Source organism: Pholis gunnellus (assembly GCF_910591455.1).
Source record: "Pholis gunnellus genome assembly, chromosome: 22".
In the NCBI taxonomy this organism is placed as follows: Eukaryota; Metazoa; Chordata; class Actinopteri; order Perciformes; family Pholidae; genus Pholis; species Pholis gunnellus.
This window is the reverse complement of record NC_136549.1, coordinates 10,352,271-10,376,740: the sequence shown is the minus strand read 5'-3', so window position 1 is coordinate 10,376,740 and position 24,470 is coordinate 10,352,271. Positions and strand designations below refer to the sequence as shown.

The window sequence follows — 24,470 nt, the reverse complement described above, 5'->3', positions numbered from 1 at the left end:
TGTCCGATTTTGTATAATTCAAAAGGGAAGGTTTGCGAGTGTTGTTACGCACCATGTGGGGGAAGTTAGCAGGAAGGGCGGAGGGTTAGAGCGAGAGAGAGAGAGATGAAAAATAAAACAACAGTCTGCCTTCGGCTGGGCTATAAAGGGCCTCATGGTGTAGGTGGTGGAAAACACTGTTCAGTTGTCTGAACAGTGATTGTGCAGATATGTAGGCGGGACCTGGGAGTACACTGTGCTTTCAAGATATTGTGCAAACTGCATGTGTATTCTAAGAAAAGCTGCAGATAAGACGCACAGCAGAAGCCGTTTCACATTTTGTGAACTTGGTTTTTCGGTAAAAGATTTAAACATTTAATGAGGTTAAATTCAACCTAGAGACCAGTAAATACTGACGATGACTGGACAATACTAAAACTAATAACTGTCGATATAAATGAAAGGAAACACAATTTTGCAACTGCATGACTTCAATAAACATATTTTGGTGCATAGTTTAAGAGAAATTTGATATTTCCGCTCCAGCCTCCATATTTGTCCAGTCTGAAAATAAGGAACAAAGACCAACGGCATAATCCCTCCCACCATGATGTGGGGAACACACACACACACACACACACACACACACACACACACACACACACACACCTTGCAGCAGATAGAGAGCCAGCAGTAAGAGGTAGATGGTTCTGGAGGTAACCTGGATCCACCATCGATAAAAGAACGGGAAGAAGACGACTCTGACGATGCCTTTTCGGGTCAGGGACGTCCACGGACTCTCTGGTTTGGCCTTGGCAAACGCTGAACCTGCGGAGGAAGAGAATAAAATACACACACTTAGTTTCTGGCTTAATTAGTTCTTCTCGTTAAAATGTATTATTTTTTCATTTCTGCAGATCTTTTTTCTACTTCCGTCTATCCCCCTCTTTCCATTTATCCTCTCTCCTGTGCGTGTGTTTTATGTTCTGTATCTTTTAGCTTCTGCAGGAAGCCTCTGCGGTATCTAAATCCAATTAGCTTGATGGAAAGGAAGTTTGCACACACACACAAAATATTGTCTCACCTCGAACCAAATCCACGTCTATAAGGTCTGGTTTGACATGTCCGGTCTTCTTTGGCTTGTTCCTAAAACCCTGCAGGGGGAGACAGAGCAACACAGAGTCAACGCCAGACAAGCAAAGAAATACATTATTGATGTACACAGAAACACACACACAGGAACTCAACTACAGGAGGCTTCTCATGCACTTTATGCCTTCATGAACACACACACACACACACACACACACACACACACACACACACACACACACATCAGTGTTTGAGGAGGCACACCGTGCATTGAGGCTCACACAGCTAACAGCTCTGAATTCACTGCATTAGCATCTACTCACACATCTACAAGATTTAACTCTGCACCACCTGGAAAAAGGTTTATACACATTAAAGAACTGAGTCGGTCTAAATGTTCATTCATGTCAGTGAGGTTTGCTGCTACAGCTTTAAAGTTGGTGCTTTGTGCAGTTTATGAGCCTGGGAGTAAAACTTCCCCGTGGCACACTGGCTTCCTGTACCAACCAGTCACTTCCTCCTATAATGCGTATTACACTCTGTGTGTGTGTGTGTGTGTGTGCACCACTGCTAGGTCAGCTGTGATGACAAACTGTACTGAAACTTTATGAGCAGCTGTAAATGATGAAATTGACATGCTATTTGGTGGAAGGACTGCCTTTCAGTCAGTGACAGCAGACAATAATAAATACAAATGAACAATTAAATGTGTGTGTGTGTGTGTGTACACACACACACTTGTACAGCTATCTTTGTAAGGACCAATTTGAGTTTTAGACCAGTCCTCACTTTGAAATAGACCTTCAAAGGCCTGTCTGAGGGTCTAGACTTGGATTCAAGGTTGAGGTTAGAATTAGTTTTAGGTTGAGGGGTCAGGCTTTGAGTTTAATTTAGTTTGTCTTCATTTGAAGAGGAAGAGACGGGACGGGGAGAGGGGGACGACGTGCAGCGAAGGGTCGAATCTGAACAACACCGCCCGAGTTACTATGAGCAGCCTGACAATAGCTTGGTTTTGATGAGGGGTTGATGAGGTTTCCATGTACTTCTTCTTTACCAGTCAGAATACCCCATTTTTCAACACTACATTTTCGGGGTAAGTCACATTCTACAGGACTGTGAAATAACACAAATCTGTCCACTTGTCGGACTGGCTCATTCTAATATTTACATACAGGCCAATCAGGTCTTGTGTTATCAGTAAATGGCTTGATGGGGGCCCTTATCTTCAAATAGCCCAACCAGCAAGCTATTATGCAGTGTGTGGCTAAAAGAAGCCGATCAATAGCTTCCTCTTGGCAGTAGATTTACCGCAGCATTAAAGTCCTTCACAAAGATCTGGCCACAGCTCTTATCTCTGTGAGACTCAGAGTCTCTTATCTTTATAAACTAGTTTCTCCTCCAGTTACAAGCTGGGATGTTGCCTCAGTGACCTGGTCCAACATGTATGAACGTCATTCATTATCGAGGAAACGGCACATATTTTAGTGTATTTTAGTGCATATAACAGTGAAAATATGAACACAAACCCAGCAGGATATACTGTAGTTTCCTGTTTGTACCAGCGGGTGGCGACTGATTTTCCTCATCGTTTTTAAGAAATTTCAAAAAAATAGTAATCTACAGCGTGATGAAGACAGCTGTATCCTCCACTAGATTAAAAGGCTCTAAACATTAGGGTAAACAGTTCACGTTGTGTATCCATACTATGCAAAGATAAACTCTGCTGTCTGCTGCCGATACAATCTGAGAAACCAATTACCCGACAGACGAAGAACCAAGGTCGCAGCCCGGTATTTCATATATATGTGTGTGTGTGTGGACTTTGAGCTCATTAAAGACAATGTCTCTCACCGCCGTTTACAGGACAAGAGGTACAGTAGGAAGGAAGGAGGCGGTAGACGTACGGGGACAGAAAGCAGGAATTGCTCATCAGAGGCCATCTTTATACAGATGTACACATTAAACAATTATTCCTTTCAAAACAATTAAACTGGGAATTTTGGTTCTATTTGACAAGGGAGGGATTTAGAGGCGAGATGTCACAGCAGACAGGTGACGAGGCTCTAATTTACACAGCTCTGCGCACACACACGCACACGCACACACACACACACACACACACACACACACACACACACACACACACACACACACACACACACACACACACACACACACACACACACACACACACACACACACACACACACACACACACACACACACACACGGCTAAGTTGTATTTTGGGTAATGTCGGCGGTGGAGTCCTCTTTTCAGAAAGTGGAGGAAGATTGACTTCTTCAATCTTGTTTTCCCGTTTCCTTGACAATACCTCTGCAGTTTCTCCCCTTCCTACTACTTCCCTGTTCCTGGTTTAACCTGCTTACATATGACAGTTTGGAAAATCATAGCGCATAAGAGATGCAGTGACATTAGGTAAGCAATTATAACTATAAATTTCATTTTCTTTCCTTTGTCTTTTCCTTCAATCAGAACTCTTTTCCAAAACTTTTTGGCATGTTATATTGTCTAATTAATATATGCCTTATTTTGTAGTGTTGCTATATTATGATATATTGTTATGTGTTAATGTCGGATTCAACAGAATAAAATATGATAATTAAACAAAGACGAGGGAGCAAATGCACATGTCTGCTAACTAGAAGCTGGGAATGCACCTCCCTACCTCAATGTGTTTAGTCTATTCCCAGAGGAACACACAGCGCTGACTGGCCACAGAAGTGCAGCCATATAACCCTGAAATAACAGCGTTGTCTTACGTCAATCTTTAAATTTGAGCTGACCTTCAAGTCCGCATTGTTGCAGTTCTTTACACCCTAAAACTGTCTGAGAGTTAAAGCAGACCAAAGTGTCGGTGCCACCCTGATCCCGTGAATCATGCCAACCCGTCTGTGAGCTCAGTTCCCTCAATTGTCTGGCTGAAAGTTAAAAAAAAATAAAAAATACACAAGTTCTTCCTGCAGCCAATCACGAAGCAGTGTTGCTACAGTGTGACTGCAGAGTGGGGTTAATAAACACATGGCGACTGAAATGAGCGATCAAACCAACCAATCACGGTCTAGCTGGCTACAGCGTGGGAAGCAGGTGTGCACTGTGGGACAACAAGAGGGACGTCCTCCCCCGCTGTATACTCACCAGAGAAATAAACTGCAGAGAGAAGGAGGAAAAGACGGATGGAAGAAGAGGGGGATGGAGATGAAGAGAGAGGAGAGATGGGTACGTGGACACCCAGCCGGGAGGGCAGAGAGGAAAGTGTTAAAAAAGAAAACATTGGAAAAGAACTGGCAGCATGGTGAGAGACAGCAAAGACAATAAAATGAAGAAGAGGGAGGAAGATGGAAGAGTGAAAGTCAAAGAGGAGACGAGAACAACTTGACAAAAAGGGAGCCAGAAGAAATAGAGGATGAGGAGAGACATTTAGAAGAAGCAGAGCACAGAAAGAAAAACACAAACAGGAGAAAGAAGAGAAAGTGAAATAACAGAAACACGGAGCAGACAATGAAACTAACGCACCTTTATTTCCCGCTGCTCCACTGACTTCTCCCATATCTGTTGGTCATAGGCGCCAATCTGGAAGAACAAACGAGAGGAATGATTACTGACGAGTTGGGGAGTTTCCAGATGCACACTTCATCTTCTAGAAACAGAAGGAACAATCCGAACCACAATAAAAAAAAAGGATTTCTTAGGACGCAGCAAAAAGCTTCACTTCCCTTTAATGAAGGATCTACGGAGAATTAAAAAAAAGTTTAAATAATCTCCTTGAAATCAAAGTGAACTGCCAACGCCCCGTAGCCGCATCATCATCATCATTTCAAGAAGGATTATATCCCCATAACAACAGATTTTCAGTATTGTGATGAGTCTGCAGGAACAGATCATTATGTCGGGAGTTCAGGATTTTAAAGCTCTTGCTTCACATCTGGAGCCGTCGGGAGCTCATAAAACAAGTCGGATATTTACAACCGTGTTGCTACAAGATTGCTGATGAATCATTTCACCACAAATTAGGATTTTAAATGTAGCAACGTGTTTAATTGTTACTGAAAAAAATTAATTAACCCTTTAAACCCAGTTTGTTCCCACAATACACTCCTTAAGTAGCTTAATAAAAATCCTATTGTGCCACAACTTTTGACAATATTACATAATTCGGTATAAACTTGTTATAAGTCACCGTTTCATCAAACATAAATATTCTGGATGTCTAGTGTATCATTTTATACACATTTCCCCAAAATGCTGTCTGATATTTTTGTGACTCTCTTTCTTACGCATTACTTTTCCATATTATTAAGGCCATATTTGGCATCTTTGAACTCTCTAAACTTCTCTTAGGCTGGAGTTGAAAAGGTTAAAATAGAAGTTATCTACAGTAAGCCTTCTTTCTCCGTCTCTACTTCATGCTTTATTGTCTCTAAAGTTGAGTTAAGAACCTGTGAAACTGGTCCAATAGGGTCATAGTCTACTGGAGGAAAAGAAACCCTCTCCGACTGTATGATCTTGTGCTAAATGTATCAACGGTACACACACACACACACACACACAAAATGAGACTCTGGGGAAATGCATGCAGGCCCACCCATCACTGTCACAGAGATCAATAGACCTGCAGAGTGTGAGTGTGTGTGTGTGTGTGTGTGTGTGTGTGTGTGTGTGTGTGTGTGTGTGTGTGTGTGTGTGTGTGTGTGTGTGTGTGTGTGTGTGTGTGTGTGTGTACGAGGCTAGTGGAGTGGTTAATACACACTTATGCAGAGTGTGTATTTTATGAGCGCAGTACGACACATACCTCGTCCAGATATCGAGCCCCGAGGACGCGCAAAACAAACACACTCCAAGATCAGACGGTGCCAATTTCACACAACGTAGCAACGATTAGCAGATAACATTGAAGGAGCAAAGAAAAAAGAAAGCTGGGAGGCATAAGTGCAACAAATTGGTTGCGTCTCATTTTTAATCGTGTTTTCACAGACTTAAGAGGATCAGTTGAGGATCTGACCTCAGCAGATCAGTGTATTCATGTAAGAGTGTGTGTGTGTGTGTGTGTGTGTGTGTGTGTGTGTGTGTGTGTGTGTGTGTGTGTGTGTGTGTGTGTGTGTGTGTGTGTGTGTGTGTGTGTGTGTGTGTGTGTGTGTGTGTGTGTGTGTGTGTCTCTAAGGCATCGAGTCTGGGTCAGCACGCGAGTTGGCCAGTGGAAAGTCTGCATGTTTAATGAGACGTCATTAAAAATGGATAGAAAGAGAAGAAGAGGAACAGGGAGGTCAAAGAAGAACATGAAGACAGAATAAAGGTGGAGAGAAGACAAAGTGTTCATAATGTCGGTTAAAAGGCTTCTTTTATAAATCTCTTTATATCTTTCTCTCTCTCTCTATAATAAGCGTTTGTGCCTTTACTGAAATAGCCCCGATGACTTGTGATATCACCGTGTTAACCAGCAGCAGCAGCAGATGTGCGTCACGTTGTGCTCGTGTCTGACCCTGATCTCGAGACGGGTTGTCCTGCACAGCTTCTATTTTAAAAGAGCGGCTTTCAATGCTTTCCTTTCATTTCTTTCACCGCCGCTCCGCAGGTCACGTGGACAATTACTGCTTTACAAGACGGAAGGAAATGTCATCCGATTGCTGCCAACGTCCCACAGAAACTATTCAACTCATTTTGTCTGAGAAAACCAAAACATTAACGGTTAAATAAGGACTATTTAATAGCTTTTAAGATGTAAAAGTTCACTCTAGAGCTCGACAGCAGAACTTGACAAAATCTCACAACTTTTAGACATAAACTTGGAAGCCAACTGTGAGCGTTGGAGCTTCTGAAACATCTCCAGTGTCCATGACAGCTGGGCTTCATGGACACTGTGGTGAGACCGTTTGGTCCAACATGAAACCCCGACCAACCTGTAACAATTAGAAAAAGTAACACTTCTCCTCTTCCTCCTTCGTTAGCAAAGCAGCTGCATATTGGACATGATGATGGAATCAAAACAACTATTTAAAGTTGATCTTTATTTATATATCAGGCCTTTGATTCAACACTTCTTCTAAAATTGACTCTTAAGTTATCATATCATCTACAACACTACAAATTAAAGCTCTCAGTCTTAATAGAAGTACTATTTCTGCAACAGGAACAGCTGATCTATGATCTATGCCCCCAAATGTACTTCTTTTAGTGCCGCAATACGTTCCGTTCGTTCAGCAAAATAACTTGCAATTTAAAAAATCTGACAATATGGCGGATTTATTGACAAACGTGGGTCCTGAGGCTCCACCCGTTGTGAACAAATGGGATATTCTCGGCACCGGAGAGCATTAAATCTGACGTCCGTCTGACTGATTGTGTGTGTCATTTGAGCGGGCTAATTTTCCACATCATTCAACCTATTAAAAAATACGCACACTGGAGTGTATGCGGAGGACAGCCAGAGGGCAAACATGAGCAGACTACGCAGCAGGAAGATGAAGAAGCAGAGAGGGAGAATATAAAAAGGAGGAGGGCAGCTATGGAAAGAGGAGTCATTTTCAGACAAGTACAAATCCCTCGTTACATCACGGCGTGATGCCGTAACTGAGATCTGAATTAACACTGGAGATCCTCTTATCCTCTTATCCTACACACACACACACATATACCCGATCACCACCTCTCAAAATAATCTGGTTATTACGCAACAAAACATTAAAAATGACAGTTTCTGTTACAGTTTGACAAGTAAATCAAGTGCAGAGAGAGAGAGCGAGAGGGAACCAGAAGGGAAGGCGACGAGGACAAGTGTGCCGCTGCGGCAGTGCTGGGGTCACCATGACGACGGATGGAGGAACGATCGGGGGGGGAGAGAGCGAGGGAGAGAGAGGGAGAGAGGGATTATGTCGGCGAAGCAACAGAGTTATATAACAACTGCCTCTGCAATGGAGGGTGTCTCTCTCACACAGCTATGCTGGTTTGAAGAGGTTTGTTTTGAAGCGCGTCTCCAGTAGATAATCACAAGATTAACACGTTATCACGCGTTCACAATTGTGTATCAGTGACAATTATTTCCATTCAACTGCTCTATGATGTTGTAGATTAGCTGGGGTTCAAACGCGTGGCTTCCTGTTAACCACAAGCTGGATTATCAGATACTAGTGGAGCATGTTGCCTTTTAAAAACACACACACACACATCTGTGCAGAGTGTTAACTCTAAAGCTGCTCTTAAAACTATATTTTAAAGACACACTGGATCAAAGGTGTCATAAAAAAAAAAAGGTGTAACTCGTAGTGACAAACCAATAGAGAATCCTCACCCAGCTCTGCTCACAGTCACAGCAGGTGGCGGGGTTTTTTTTGCACCAATTGGCCGACAGACAAAGTCAGCAGCTGGTGAGCACAGAGGAGCATCTAGACGCTAAATCGCCAGATACTTCCCTCAGAGGCTGGTGTTGAATGTTTGACTTCCTTTCATCAGACGGATCAGAAACACGACTCCTAATGAATCCTCTGTGTGTGTCTGCTGCATGTATAGATAAAGTCATTCAATGTTGGAAACCGTGGTACTCTCCACTGTGGACCAGGTTGTGATGGAAAACCCCTCAGCTGCTCAGAGTCACCTGTGTGCATGCGTCAGTTGAGGTGTGGTGAGCTGGTGTGTGAACAAGGATACTCTTATTTTAGAAAGAAAGGAAAAATAAATCAAATGTTACATTTCAAAATCCTGAAACTTTCATTATCCGTCCATTTGTCTTTTTTGATGAGTCAATCCTTCAAGATTTCAAAGTCAAAGTCAACATTTTTTACAGTCCTTATTTCAGAGGACCCAAGGTGACGATTGTCTTTTGTTTGACTATCAGTCCAAAACCCAAATATATTCAGTTTATTATCACAAAAAGACAAAGAAAGCCGCCAAATCCTCTCAATAGAGAGGCTGGAAACAGTAACAATAGAATAAAGACGTATACAGGAAGGTGGAACGAGCCAATTTCTGTTCTTTTTGTTGCTTCAAAAGTGATTGAAACAATTGAAATTGGATTATCGAAACAGTTGCCAATTCATTTTCTGCTCATCTACTAATTGTTTCAGGTCCAATATTACTAATAATAACTGGAAGATTAGAGCAAATGAATGAGTCAACCTCAGCCAATAACTGTGGGTGCATTATCCAGATTAACAGACATGTTTTGAGGTGAAAGAAAGACATCTTTTGGTATAATAAAAGTATATAAATAACACAGGAAGCTACTTGATAGATCACGTGTTGTCTCTCTAAATACAGTCATGTCCTCTATCTATCTATCTATAGACTCTTCACAGCGAGACTTAACGTCCACAGATCTCGCCCATATACCAAGGATATGAATTAAAGGTGCTTATGTCCTAAAAAAAGGCCTTAAAGCCCCCACAGGAATAAACTATAAGCTGATGTATTTAAGTGCAGCGTTTCAAGCTCAAATATATCACCGACATGCACACAGGAAGCTGGCAACACTAGACCATTAGTAAGTGTGTCAGACATTTAAAAAAAAAGAAAAAGAAAAGTATGTCTGTCTGGTGCTGTAACAGATCTAGACTGCATGGTACGGTGGTGGGAATAAAACATAACACAGAGTCTATATGCAGCCGGTCTGCAGGAATACACTGAGTCATAAGAGCGCGTAGGCGGGAGAGAAGAGGATCTCTGCAACATCTTCAGCTCAGCGGGACTTCAGGTCCTATTTCAGGTCCTATCACAGCTCGTTGTTGACAAACCTGCCCCGTTTGGTTGAGACTTTTCGACCATAGCTCTAGTTTCAATATGCTAAACCAGAATACCTCCTGCTCTCTCGCTCTCTCTCTCGTGTTGGGCATGAACTTGATGGAATTTTTTAGAGCTGCAATGGACCCGCCTCTACCCGTCGAGGCTCGTCTACCGGCAGCGTTTTAGAGCGAAATCATTCCGTCCCGGTGCCTCAAACAGCACAGATGAGAACGCCCCGGTTATGACGTCCAGCAGAGAAAGTGTTTTCTAGCCAACTTTACATTCAGGAAGCTGAAAGATGCCCTGAGGACAGCCAGACGGGTGTCATCTGCTCATTACTCAGCGGTTGTTGTTACTGGTGTGTCTCTGCACAAACAAGCTCAGCTAGACGCACACACACACACACAATACACACAATCAAGCCTTATCTAAAACAATTAAGAGAAAACATTGATTTTCTGTTTTAGATCTTGGATCTGCAGAGCTGAAACGGCCTAATTAAAGACTTGAGACCTTTTTATTGTTACCTGCAATTAAATATAGGACTTCTTTAAGAACCATAATAAAGACGCAAAGCTGAGAAAACCTGCTATTTTCAATTGACAATGGTCGTTTGTCTCGAGCAGACAGCAGTGTTTAAGAGTTTAGACCTTTAATTAGAGGCTGTAACTTCTCATATGAGTCATCTTCAGAGCGATCTGATTCCAGCGAAAGCTCATGTTGACGTCCACGTCTGCCAGGTGCAAGTGAAAAGATCAGAGTGACAGGTTGTGACGATAGGACAAAAAGAAAAAAAGAAAGCAGAGACAGAGGTCGCGGAGGAACAACAACAACAACAGACGAGCAGAAAAGGCCCGAGAAGAGACAGACGGGGTCGTGCCGGACGGACAGACAGGTTCGTGACGGACAGACGGGGTGTGTAAGCCGAGAGCTGCAGGGGGAGCAGCGCTGGAGTCCTGCAGAGGATCTGATATCTGAGACCATGGAACAAGAAGACACACAACACCGGCCCGGTTTCACACTGTGCCGAGCGGCCCCGACTCCGCCGCTGCCGACAGCGCCGAGGAGGTCGCTGCCAAAACACTGCGTCAGAAAGAGTCTGCACGCGAAAATACAACGACATTTGTGTTAAGACAAATGAACAAACGTTTCAGCCACGGTTTCTTATTTTTCAACAGTGAAATTTCCCTCTCAGTAAAAATTGTGGTTTATGTTGTGCGTTAATGTAACGTACCGGCTTATACATATTATAAGGCTCTAGTGTGCAATAACAGACTGCAGAAACTGAATAAAAAAAGTATTTGAGTGTACAAACTTAGACTTAACATTAAATATGTAGCTTTTATTTGTTCTTAGTCGAGCACAAGGTTATTGTCTTGTACTTTTAATATTACATTAAGTTAAACATTTAACCCGTCTAAAATAGTGACAACACACTCTGCAAATATCACATTGCGTCCATTTGGGGTTTTAAAAAAAACTTAAGTAATATTATCTGACCCAATGATTTAAACAGGACTGGAGGCAGATTTTTATGACCTCAGTTCCATATTTAGGTCATGACAACTGAGCAAACTCAGCTGAAGACAACTGTGACGCAGCTGAAAGTTTACTTTATTTATGCAAAGACAACATTGACAGATGAAGGATTTTTCAACAGCTTTTTAAACTTGGAATCAAACCGGACCGTCCACTGTGGCTCCCTGGTGACCAAAGCCTGGACGCAGTGACGTCAAATACTAAACAGAACATACGTTGCAAAAAGACAACTGACACAGATATTTAAATGTTGTTTTCTTGGTTTGTGGCAGGCAAAAAAACAAAACAAACAACAAGCCAGCATGCCAATGCAAAAAAAGAAAGTACAGCGTCTTACCTTTTTCTGGTACCACACCACAGCATCTTTTACTTTGGAAGCCATTTACATTCCCTTCTCCCCGACTAGGGCATCTTAGACTGGAAACACACAGCGGGAGAGAGAGAGAGAGAGAGAGAGAGCAGTGTGAGTAATGAGGAGAGCGAGAGGACTGAGGTCTATATACCTGGTAGGAAGGTGTGTCCAACTGCTGAAGGAGGGAGGGAGGAGATGATGACAACCCCCCCACACACACACACCTTACAGAAACAAAAACTAAAGTCTATTAGCCAACTTGGTTGTTTCCACGGAATCACATTGTCTCTCTCAAATTGTCACACACACACACACACACACACACACACACACACACACACACACACACACACACACACACACACACACACACACACACACACACACACACACACACACACACACACACACACACACACACACACACACACACACACACACACACACACACACACACACACACACACACACACACACACACGTGAGTGCCTGTATGCAGCACCAAGCCAGCACCGGGTTAGCTTAGCATAGAGTAGCAAACAGCTAGTCGAGCTCGGTCCATTGGTAATAGATTCCACCTAGCAGCTCACTTATTAACACGTTTCATCTCGTTAGTTTGTTTCGTCGACGCGGATCGTTACTATTTTAGGAATAGATTGCGGTTTTATGGAGAATTAGCACATTAGGCGCTTTCTCCAAAATAGAAAATAGATGAAATCACAAAATGATGTGATGAATAAAATACAACAAAATATACGAGGAACGAAAATGAAGCCTCATGTTGTATTCAGATCAGTTGATCGGCCAGCGTTTATCCACGACGGCGTCCAGAGTGTACATTAGGCCTACAGCGCGTCACTGTTACAGTCCGAGTGCGATTACAGTAAGACGTCGTAGAAACAGGATCCTCTGGTGATGGGAGCTCGTTTGTTGTGGTTAGAAAAGAAGAAGAAAAAAGGAACCAGAGCAGACAGAGTTTTAACTGGATCCACTTTAAGAAAAACCTGAGCTTCAAATTGCATTCGACACAGAGAACAACCGAATAGGACTCATTGAGGTAATGTTATATTTGACAACAGCAAACTCCCACTGCTTGTACGGGCTCAAACGTTACAATTAGAAACCTCTCACACGCGGGTGGAGGTGGAAGACGAGGAGCCAAACATTTGGTTAGTCAGAGAAGCTGTAAAACATGGAGGCTTTGAGGTTATAGCCACTCTCCTTCCCTCTCGTCTCTGCCTCTCTTTGTTATATATAAGTGCAAAGTGTTGTCCTGCTGCGGTGAGTGAGATGGATGGAGGTCTAAGGACAGCAGCAGCTTACCGGTTTTCCCCCTTTGGCTTCGTCGGTTATCAGGAAATAACCCAACACATTTTGACATTTTCTTTTCTCTTATTCGTCGAGCTTTGCACTCAGAGTTCGAACCTTAAAGAGTAAAGACGTCCTGCTATGCATGTGGAGACTCGCCGGGTAGTCAAGCCTTCACGTTTGGCGTCTCCAGTGAATTATGAGTCACCCTTTTCCTTCCTAATATCTCTGTGCTTAGATGTGCTGCTACTCTATCTTTCAAAAGAGAGCCATCGATGAGTTGATTGCGTGGCCATCTGCAGCCTGTGCTGCAGTTTACTTTGAAAGGAAACGTGTGTGTGACGGTCACACTGCTGGACCGTTAAGTCAGCTCCGCAGCTTATCTGCCAACAACCAAACCGCAACACTTTTAAGTGTTTATACGTCGCCGCCACAAACAAAAAGAAGATTACTGCAAGTGTGTCACTGTCGGCGTGTCAAGAATGTGAGAATGAGAAGCTCAGAAGCAGGAAGGAGAGCGGAAAATGTCAGCTGTGAGCCAAGTGTGAACCGCTTTAACGTCGCGCACAGAAGTCTGCCGGTAAATGAACTAAACACACCCACAGACGGTACAGCACCAGCTGATCGTCGCACAAAACTCTAAAAATCCCTGTTCCTATATCGCTAAATGCTGCACGCACGCTGCTCATAAGGCTGCAGAGTCGTGGGTGCATTTCTTCCTCTGTGTGTCTGTGTGTGTGTGTGTGTGTGTGCGTGTGTGCGTGCACTTTTGCCCAAGAAGGCCAGAGACATTTTTAGCAACAGGAAGAGAGTATCTGGCTCGTCGTCTACGATTACGATCATCCCTCCTTCCCCTATCTTTCACTGCTGAACCACTCTATTCTTCACATATTTAGCTTTTACTCGTAAAGCATATTTTCTTCAACTTAACAGGGGAAGGAGATTTTAAAAAGAGAGGGAAAGCACTATGCTGGTTTGTCCTTTTTATGTGCTGTGGTTACACAAGTGTAATGGGTTGACAGTGTCAATAAAGGCCTTCATGTTAAAACGTTTGGAGAGGCGGCGATAGAGGCGATAGAGGCGGTGAAAGAAAGGGAAAATGGACAGACCAAGAAAAAGGGAGGAAGTTGGAGGATGCACGTAAAGACCAAACCCCGTATGGAGGGTGAGGAAGCAAGACATGTTTCCTGTCCTTCCTTTGTTCACATAAACACAAGAGACAGAAAAAAAAAAAGCTGGGGATCTGGAACAGGACAAAGCTGATTAACTTATCCATTAAATCGACTACTGCTTTCAGAATTACTTGGTCTGCTCATGTAATGTAAATACATCATTTTAGAGGGAAAATGAAATAACAAAAAGAGGTGATTTGGAGCATGAAAAACTACAGTTAAGCATTTCACTCTTCTGGGATTTCTGCACATAATATAAAATGTTTTGAGATCAAACTAACGTCGCTGATGAATCCACATGAAATAAATGCGTCGGTGTCTAAATACTGCAGAGCAACGACTGCCGCTTTGAGGAGATGCGAGATTGCGCAACCTCAAAACAACAATCGTAAGCATGACCAGAGAGAAGACAGACATTCATCCAGACAGACAAACCAATAAGAGCCACACCCCGTCATTATTGGAGAGTTGGACCACAAACAGCAATGTTTTCTGTTTTTAACTCTGTAAGACTCTCAGACAGCTTTAAGACTTCAAATCCTCACCACGCAGAGACGCGATAAGAAAGAAAACAGGCAGATCCTCCCCGCTCAAAGCCTCAAAGTCCTCTCATCGTAGCTCTGTGGGATGCCGACACTAATACACACACATTATCAGACAAAAACACACGCACACACTATTGCCTAATGTGACTTCATACACAGGATTAGCAGTGATGTGCCGGGGTATTATTTATGCTGGAAAACCTCAGGAGGAAATAGGCTCGGTGAGTTCTTTTTCCAACACACTATTTTTCCAAAACCGCACATTCACAGTGTTCCCAAAATACACTCTGGTTTGCTAAAGAGTATTTAGGGAACGGAGCCGAGACAACAGACGCACACACAGCTGTTATAGGAGGAGTTTTCTTGTGAACCTCCTAGATTTGAGGCTACATTTCTGACCCCAAACCATAGATTTTAAAACGGTTTTAAATGTGCTCGTTTTTTAATGAATTCCTCCCCAGCTCACTTTCGCACTGATTACTCTGCTCACGGCAAATTTGCGTCAACAAGAAAGCTTCACAAACGCACGACCGTTACAAAGCTCTCAAAGAATTCAGCGAGCACACACACACACACACACACACACACACACACGGTCTGCAGCCATCAGGCTGCCAAGTCTGTCCGACCAATAGTCTGTCTGAACTGACCCATTTACAGAGAAAGGTCAACTAAGACTGTGTATTATGAAGGCCACAGTTTATATGAGGACTCTTTTTGTGACTGTGTGTGTGTGTGTGTGTGTTCGTGGTCAGTGGACATGCATGCCTTTGTGTGAGCAGGAAATAGCAGAGTGTAATTAGTCATATCAGCCTCTGTATGAATGAAGGTGGTGTTTTGTGACTGTCGAAAAGAAAAGAGACGTAGAAGACCTCCAACAGATGGACCTTGCATATTATATTATAGTGTGTTTATAGTTGAATTCAATATAAAAATGTTGTTGTGAAGCTGAGCTCCCTCACACTGGAAACTCTCTTTTGGTAAATAAAAAAAAAAGCACGTTATTTCCTGAAGCTAGATGATTTGTTGGGAGCATCAGACACTCAGCCCAGTGTTCAAAGAGAGGACGACGTGGTTTTAGAGAGCAGACACTAACTGAGGAGACCGTGGGGACAAACTGGCAGCAGTTTGCAGACTCTTCTGTTCTGCGTTCATTAGATTAGATAAATCACTGTTTTCAGCATTTGAATGAGATACGAGCCGCCTGGCCTCCGTTTAAACATCACCTCGCTGACGGGCTAAATGAACCTCCGACGACTATAAAAAGGAATCTATAAAAGGCCGACGGTGGTGCCTTCAAATTCCCCGAAGTTCTTGACATTCCGCGTTGTGTTCGACCAACAAACCAAAAGATATTCAGTTTATTATCATATATGAAAGAAATGAAGCAAATAAACAAAATAATATTCTTCTTTTTCAGTTTTAAAAGAATCTAAAACGTTGATTCTATTGGTATTTTCCAGCCACACAAACATGCACAAAATCACTACACTAAATGGGTGTCGAGAGGGAGGGCGGGGCGAGTGTGTGTGTCTAATGGAAAGTAGGTGCGTATGTGGAAGTCATGCCATGGTTTTTTTTCCCTCCTCATTTCATTTAAGATAATTGGTTACGTAAGCTGCCACCCGTGCCAGACTTCTTAATCCGACACCTCACAGCTTCTCTCTTCTCTCTTTCACTCTCACACACACACACACACACACACACACACACACACACACACACACACACACACACACACTCTCGCTCGCTCTCTTTCAATTCTTAATGTCTCACATTATTGCAAATGACTCGGATTGGTTTCCCGTAACCGGTTACATTTTGCTCTCGGTTCCAAGTTGTTAAAAACACCTCATTTGTGAAGCTCCGACTAGAACGTAGCTCTTATTAAATATTTAATATAATTTGAGTTTAGAGAAGAAAGAAGATGTGCTTTAAAAAAAAAAAAAAAAACGTGCCACGTTAAGGTCGGTACGCTTCCTAAACCTTGTGATGTGCAACTGTATACGCTCCTTCGTCATCGGAGGTTTTAAGAAGCTGGGTAAACTTTTGACAGGAGTCTCGTTGGGTCTTAGATTTAGGGTGGTGAGAAGGCTCACGTGACAGGCTTCATGTGCTCTCTGTATGGAAGCAGGGGGGCTCTCACTGTCTGCTGACAGCCTCCACTCTCAGTGAACGGGTGGGCGACCTCATACATCTAACAGAAAATCATCACTGTGGGTTCATCCATGGAAGCGGCTAAATTTAGCCTTAAAAAAAAAAAAAACGTGGCAGTTTAGATGGAAACTGAGCATGAAGCAAATACTGCAGGAAGGTCCTCGGGCGCTGATCTCTATCAGAGGAACGCTGTTTCACACCGACCAATGACAGAGCAGCACTTTTTACACAGAACGTCAGAATAGAGAAGACTTCTTCTTCTGCTGCTGCTTTTCTATCAGTGTAGTGTTTCTCTGGGACGTCTGATGAAAACATGAGAGGACAAGAGGAGACCTCCTCCTTGAGTCTGGTAACTCGTGATGTGTAACACAAGCTGCTCTCTCTCTCTCTCTGGGTGCTCCATATTTCATGATGGGTGCAGGTTACATCTCTGAGTTGGGCGGAGGGGGGAGGGCATGTGTGTGTGTGTGTGTGTGTTTAAGTAAGTGAGTGTTTGTGACGCTGCTCAATCGACGGTGAAGGGTCGGAGTTGTTCTGAGTGTGTGTGTGTGTGTGAAGCAGAGGGGTGGTGGGGGGGAATCAGGTTTTCCATCTTGTAGGTGGAATCCCTGACAATCTCAACTGACACTACACTTGACCTATACAGGGCTTGATGATCATATAGCAACAGCGCGCACACACACACACACACACACACACACACACACACACACACACACACACACACACACACACACACACACACACACACACACACACACACACACACACACACACACACACACACACACAGTGTAACTCATGCTACACATTGTAATCAGGCTGTCAGCGCAGTCAGAAGCTGCTGCTAATGAACACTGTACGGATCAATTGACCTGATTGTGCTCACCACTGAACATAAACACAGACCCGGCCAAATGATTCTGTTCACTGGCAATTCCAATAAAGTCTATTCATACGAGATAACCTGTAATGAGCAGTAAAGCATGACATGAACTTCAGTCTTTAATCTCACCTAAAATCACAAACAGCCTTTTCTCTTCAGGGAAAACATCCCAGTTAAAGATTTTTAGCCCAATCATCATCTTATGTATATAATAATTAAGTCATGTTTCTATCTATCTATCTATCATTTGGAGGTTTTGTCAAATTTGGGACAGTAGAATAGAATACAATGAATTTCTGGAAACACTGAGTCATATCAATACAGGCATAACAAGAAAAAAAGCCACGACTCTCACGCTCCCTCAGAGGGGAAGTATGGCCTTTTCCACATTCTCCCATTTTTCAATCAATCTTTCTCACGCAGACATAATAAACAGTACTCATGAACTACTGTGTGTGTGTGTGTAGGCAGCGGACACCCTCTCAGCAACACAAAAACTGACTGTGGAATTTAATGAATATTATGGGGGGGGGGGGGCTACAAACAAGTAAACACACACCGTGTGTCTCTCACACACACACACACAAAGACTGGACTCACCTCGTGTCAGGCCGCGTCCTCACAGCCAAATCAGGACAGGAGCTGGACGTTTGGAAAATATGGAGACAGAGAGAGAGAGAGACGGTCAAGACTCTGTGGTCTGGGAAAGATCACGTTTGAGATTCAAAGCAATGACTGCATGTGTCGCACACAGACGAAAACATTCAGGAGAGACAGACGCTTCATTTGGTCAATAACTACAACTTAATCCTGTTTGAAAAGGGGGTTCCAGTGTGTGTGTGTGTGTGTGTGTGTGTGTGTGTGTGTGTGTGTGTGTGTGTGTGTGTGTGTGTGTGTGTGTGTGTGTGTGTGTGTGTGTGTGTGTGTGTGTGTGTGTGTAATTGGACTTTGCCGAGGTTGCACAGTGAAGCTTCAGAACAGCTTGTCTCTTGCTGAGCAACACGCGCACAGACACACACACACACACACACACACACACACGTTGCCTCTAGACACAGTATGAATTCTCAGAAACATTAATGAATAACATCAGGCAGCAAAGAATCCCAACAGTCGACCTTTTCTAACAATGTAGCTCTTGTGGATAGTGAGAAAAACAACCGGCGTCATCACTATCATCATCATCATCATCACCAACATGTCGTCTTTGTCGTCACCAATTATCCTTCACATTTCCTGATGATGACAGACTAACGGGGAGGGTAACTCATAGTCGCAGTGCACTGTACATCTCCTTAAAGCTACAACGAGGAACTTTCATTTTTGCCCCACGGACGAAAGCGGTTGTGTTTCCGAGCACCAGTGTCTTTAGAAAACCGTGGCTGATTTGGGTATTTTTTTTTTAACTCTGCTGCGAGGAGACGGTGCTAACCACTGCACCACCGTGACATGTCAGCATGTCTTCTGTGTGACGAAGGTCATCCGTCCACATGATCGTCAGCAAACCACATTGAAGCATTTCTACAGCTAACAAGTCCAGAGTCAAACCAGCTGCTACAGATTCCCACATCCCATCTCTCATAGACTTAAACCTGAGCAGCAATGGCTCATCCGAACGCAGCGCTCTCCCAGTTATCATTAACTCAACCCGTCACATCCACTGCAGCACCGCTGAGCTCTTAACGGGGCACTTCTCCGGTCGACTGCAAAGCCACTTGACCTTTCTGCCCGCGTGCGCGCGCGCCACACCGAAACGGCTATATATTTCTATGAAGTATATCGCTGTGCTGCAGGCCATTCTGCAGCTGTAACAACACAAGACGATATGGCGGTCCGTGTTGTGATGCAACCACAGTGCAGCGGGTGATGCAACCAGCTCTGCAGGCAGATTGAAGCTGCACAATGAACACAGCATCCTCAACGAGACAGGCAGAAAGAGAGAGAATAAGTAAAAGAGAGACAGACTGGGAGAACAAAGACATACAAAGGAACACGCTGGTCAGGCAATAGACTGTAGTCTGGCTCTATGGATGCTAGAACAACACACACACACACACACACACACACACAGAGCACTGCAGAACTGCTGCACAGCTGTGTTGACTGACAAGTGCTGGGCTGTCAATCAATCAATGTCTCAAAGGCTATGTAGTCCCATCCACAAGTGTGTGTGTGCAGGTGCACGTTAGGGAATTCCAGGTCTGTAAAGGAACCCGCTGGATGCAACATAATGCCGGTCTTGTCCACACACTATAAGCAGCAGCAACGGCGATTTCGTCTATCGACAAGTCACAAACACACTACCTGTGTGCGGCTTCCTGCTGTTTCCCACTGAACTATACAACATAAGTGGCACCTCGTGGCGTGTTACATACCCGACCGAAAACCATCTCTGATCACGCGTGTTGTACGTTTCTCTGAAGAAACGCAGCACCAAGTAGCCCAAGAAAAAAAGAATGGATTCAAAAAACAGCTTAAATCAAATAAGAACTTTGCTTCATTGTTCCAAAGCAGTGTTTGATTTTTAGAGATTGTTAAGTACTTCTTGAAATCTTGTGATTACACAACGCTGGCACACGCGTCTGATTTGCATACTTGACCGTATGCAGGTGACACGAAGGTATTAATAGATGATTGGCTACAGCCCAAGCCACAGTCTCGTCCCAACAACTGCGACAGCAGACCGTACTGCAGACGGTTAGTTTCTGCTTGTGTCATTGGTTTAGGAACATGATTTACTAATCTAATACAGTGGGATCTGGGTTTTCTGCTCTTTCCGCCTGTACGAACATATCTTGTGTACAAACTCCAGGTTGATTGGAATTTAAAGCTTTATATATATTTGTCTGTCCTGGCTCTACTGCACGTTGACATTATGAATTTGTACACAGAGCGCAGCCGGAGTAGTGAGGACCGGTTTATTTAGGGGTGAAATTATGATCGCAATGGAAAATGTGGATGAGCGATGACAGAGTTAGTCGGACAGGAGAACAGACGGGCTGGGCTGGCAAATCATGTTGGATAATCAAGTGACCTGCCAAACTGTGAGCATGACCGCCTGAGACTGTTTCCGCCTCACTGCTACCTCAGGGACACAAGATAAGTAGAGGAAAAAAAGAGATATACACACACAATAGAGTACAATTTAGACCTGAAATATCCTTAAACCATTAGTCGACTGACATAAAACCCATTATTTTAATAATTGATTGATTTTGAAGGTAATGTTTTTAGTAGTAATGCAAGCTTTTAAGATCTCCCAGTCTCTGAGGTATCCAAATATATTGGTTTTTACGCATCTCACCTTGTGACCAATGAAGTAGGGAGATGACAGCATAAACAAAACAGCAGTCATTACATAGATAGCATCTGGTGTGTGTGTGTGTGTGTTCCAGATTATCTGTGTTAAGATTGTTTTCTTTTAAATTATAAAACAGCTTTTAGATTGAAGGTGCCTCACCGTGGGGAATCCTGTAATGGGAATACTGGTTTGTTGCAGCTATAGTAGGATTTAGGTGAGACTAGATAATGGTAAATTAAAGTCAAGTAGCTGAGTCAGTAATGTTGTGCTGTGAAGTAACGTTACAGTGTCTCGTTCACTCCTAAATAGGACATCACGACCTGTGCGGAGCTATGAATCAGTTCAAAGGCAGCTAATCGCTTAGCTAGCCACCGTTAGGATGCATTCACGGTGTATTTTTAAACACTTTCCGTTGTTTAGTTCACACACACACACACACACTGCCCTCCTCCTGACGCTAGCTCAGGTCACGCTAACAACATATAGCGAGCTAGCGTAAAGCTACCCGGCAGGCACAAAGAGCCCCACACAGCTGGCCCCATTAAACACTAATCAACATGCAGCCGCTCAGTCTTACCTCGTTTGCTGAGACGGCGGCTCCCAACGACCCTGCACGGATCCGCACTGCGCTTTATAAACGTGATTTAACCCTGCACGGAGCTAGCCAGCCTGGTGCAGTGTCTGGAGGAGATGCTCGGTGTCTGCTCGCCGATGTTTGAAGAACTAGCTTTTCCTTTTCAGGCTCTCACTGCAAAAAAAAAAAATACAACTTCAGCCCTGGCCCGTAAAACACCATGTAAACGCGCCATGAAAAAAAAATGTAAGCCGATAAACGTCAGCGATGAAGTGTAAACGACAGAAAGCGGGCTCACGTGACACTCTAACGAACAAATTCACATAAACGCAAATAAATATCAGAGCCTAATTCCGCTGTTTTGTGTGGTGTCACGGTAAATCGCATATACACATACAACCACCGTGAGCGGTACATATAACTTCACCGACCTCTAGTGGACTTTAAAACACACTACAGGAAGAAAAACGAGTTTGCGCTTTTACAAAAATGTTACGGTAAGACCCTAAGCATGATGGGGGCTAAATACACGTGACGTAACAAAACCAGCACCAATTGTCTTCCAGGAGGCGTGGCCACAGATAACGGACCCTCCGTCTGTTGTCGTTAACGGACACGTCTGTTGACAATCATGTGAATTATCGAGAATCGGTGAGTTTTTGGTGTCACGTTGTGCCGCACAGGGAGACGGAAATGACGGCCACCGATGTAGAAACACGCTGAAGTAAGACAGACGATGTCCCGGTTAGCTTCATGCTATCGAGCTATAAAAGCTAGCTGCTAATTATAACACAAGCTAACTATCGATGATTGAAAGTAATTGATTTAAAATTGATGCTAGATAGTATTAGTGGCATGTGGCTGGAGGTGTTTATTGCGATAAGCTGCTGTTTTCTTGCTGGAATCACAGTCATGAGTGTCTGAATTGTGTGTCTCCAGTCAGTGAGATGTCTCTGGCTCAGAGGGTTTTGTTGACCTGGGTCTTCACCCTGGTCTTCCTCATCATGCTGGTACTGAAACTGGACGGGAAGGTAAAGGTTTTTCCTCTCCTGATGTCAGTCAGTGTGTCCTTGTAAGTCTCCTATTTGTTCACCCTATACTTTAGCAGTTTGGCCATTTACTGGTGCATTTACTCAACCCCATCCTCTCAGGATTCACATCTTTTCACCCAAGCATCAAATGGACCCATCCACACTGATACAAATGGTAAATAATCCCCTTGTTTATGTCTATCTTCTCCCCTGTCCTTCCTCTCTCCAGGTGCAGTGGAACTGGTTCCTCATCTTCCTCCCGGTCTGGGTATTCGATGGCATCCTCATCCTCATGCTCGCCATCAAGATGGCGGGCCGCTGCAAGCCCGGGTACGACCCGCGCAACGGCTCCCCGGACCTGCGCCTGCGTGCCTGGTACCTGACGGCCATGCTGCTCAAGCTGGGCTTCTGCCTGACGCTGTGCGCCAAGCTGGAGAAGCTGGCCGACGTCAAGCTGACTTTCGTGTGCATCCCACTGTGGACCATGTTACTGGGGGCGCTGGTGGAGCTGGGGATGAACATCTTCCCTGAAAGGAGAGAGGCCTAGGAAAGGATGCATCGTTGCACACCGACGCAATCATCAGTATTCATTTTAAGAAGAAGAGACTTTGTGTAGAAATACAAATCAAGTGTGTTCAGACCTCGGTCTGTCCATTCGTGTTCAAAATAACAAACAAAAAATGGCAAAGAATTTACGAAGAAAGGCCAAAAGGGGATCAACTGTAAATGTATAAGACTACTGTGAATGCAACACTGGAAGACACAATAAGCTCGTCTGATGTTTGCTTTTTGTTCTGATGTTTTCTAGTGTTTATTTTAACTGTATATATATATATATATATATATATATATATAGGCGTGTATGTGTATATATATATATATATATATACACGCCTGCTCTCGTAAAGAACACCACTCAGGGAGGAACTGAGTGGTGTTTAGTTGTGACTTCCTGTATTTAAGTTGCATAACATTGACTATCAACTCTTGGTACTCTTTGACATTTTGCTACGTATGCTTCAGGTATTGTGTGGCTGTATTGAAGCACAAACTTCTTTTCATTCCTGATACTGTGTGGAGATGAGTTGGCCAAATATTATTTCACAAGTTATAAATTAACTTGAGAGGTGTTGAAGCGACGACGGCTTGGATTGGCTGCAATTGTATAATTTAAGAAATTGTTGAGGACATAAAAGCATTTTTCCGCCGGCTGCCCTCCCTGCTCTGTACAAGGTCTGTTTTGTAAATCATCACGTGCTCCATGAAATTCACTGAGCTGTTATTACTGTTGGTCCAAGGTCCAAGGTCCCAAGGAAACATACCGTGACATGTATGACGATAAAGACCACGTTCCTACTGTATATTACGTTTAACTATTAGGGTTTAAATGTGCATCACAATACTTTTATCAGCAGTTTCTAGTGTTGTCATTATGGTTCCATATTTCAACTTTATGGTACGGCTGACACTGTGCATGAGTGACATTTGTTTTGTGCCATTTCATTGTTTTTATTAGTAATTCAAAGACATTATTTGCACTGTGTTGACATGAGGAGCAGGTGATTTGAGGTCTGAAAGTGTTTGATAATTTATGCACGTCTTATATAAATGGATAAATGGATTTGTGTACATTGAACTGTGGGTATTTGTCTCAAACGGTCATGCAAATACACATTCAAGTGTTTCCATACTCAGAAGGATCAAGTTAGGTACCGACTATAAAAAGCAAAGTATTGTGGGGTTAGCATGCTAGCTGCTAATGTAAGTTAACTTCAACCTGCTGCACTAGTCCCGCAAAATCTA

At 43.5% G+C, this 24,470-nt stretch overlaps 2 protein-coding genes across 6 annotated transcripts in view; one reads left to right on the top strand and one right to left on the bottom strand.

Annotated features, from left to right (window-relative positions):
• The window catches only part of LOC306714000 (protein PHTF2), a 31,680-nt gene extending 9,907 nt beyond the window's left edge, over positions 1–21,773 (bottom strand). For 2 of the 3 annotated variants that reach the window (XM_079183892.1, XM_079183890.1), the window contains exons 1-7: positions 21,640–21,773; positions 18,362–18,403; positions 11,679–11,758; positions 4,607–4,663; positions 4,229–4,240; positions 1,064–1,133; positions 649–807 (exon numbers count right to left, since the gene is read on the bottom strand). In XM_079183892.1, the coding sequence (XP_079040018.1) occupies positions 649–807; positions 1,064–1,133; positions 4,229–4,240; positions 4,607–4,663; positions 11,679–11,723 (343 nt within the window). In that variant the 5' untranslated portion in view covers positions 11,724–11,758; positions 18,362–18,403; positions 21,640–21,773. The remainder of the gene's footprint in view (positions 1–648; positions 808–1,063; positions 1,134–4,228; positions 4,241–4,606; positions 4,664–11,678; positions 11,759–18,361; positions 18,404–21,639) is intronic. The other variant, XM_079183891.1, reaches the window with a different exon arrangement.
• Positions 13,451–24,275, top strand: LOC306714001 (transmembrane protein 60-like). Of its 3 annotated transcripts, none has more exons than XM_079183895.1 (3): positions 22,211–22,287; positions 22,576–22,667; positions 22,897–24,275. In XM_079183895.1, exons 2-3 carry the CDS (start codon positions 22,584–22,586, stop codon positions 23,212–23,214), a joined length of 402 nt encoding a protein of 133 aa, XP_079040021.1. In that variant the 5' UTR covers positions 22,211–22,287; positions 22,576–22,583; the 3' UTR covers positions 23,215–24,275. The 3 variants fall into 3 exon arrangements, with proteins under 3 accessions (XP_079040019.1, XP_079040021.1, XP_079040020.1); XM_079183894.1 differs by having other exon boundaries at positions 22,279–22,360; XM_079183893.1 differs by lacking the exons at positions 22,211–22,287; positions 22,576–22,667 and adding an exon at positions 13,451–13,581.
• The last annotated feature ends 195 nt before the right edge of the window (positions 24,276–24,470 follow it).

What these genes read in the sequence shown, in the direction of transcription:
- LOC306714001 (XM_079183893.1), top strand. Translation starts at nt 13,492, where the DNA reads ATGAGAAGCTCAGAAGCAGGAAGGAGAGCGGAAAATGTCAGCTGTGAG. An exon ending in TCGCGCACAGAAGTCTGCCG is followed by an intron (nt 13,582 to 22,896) that starts GTAAATGAACTA and finishes TCCTCTCTCCAG; the next exon opens with GTGCAGTGGAACTGGTTCCT.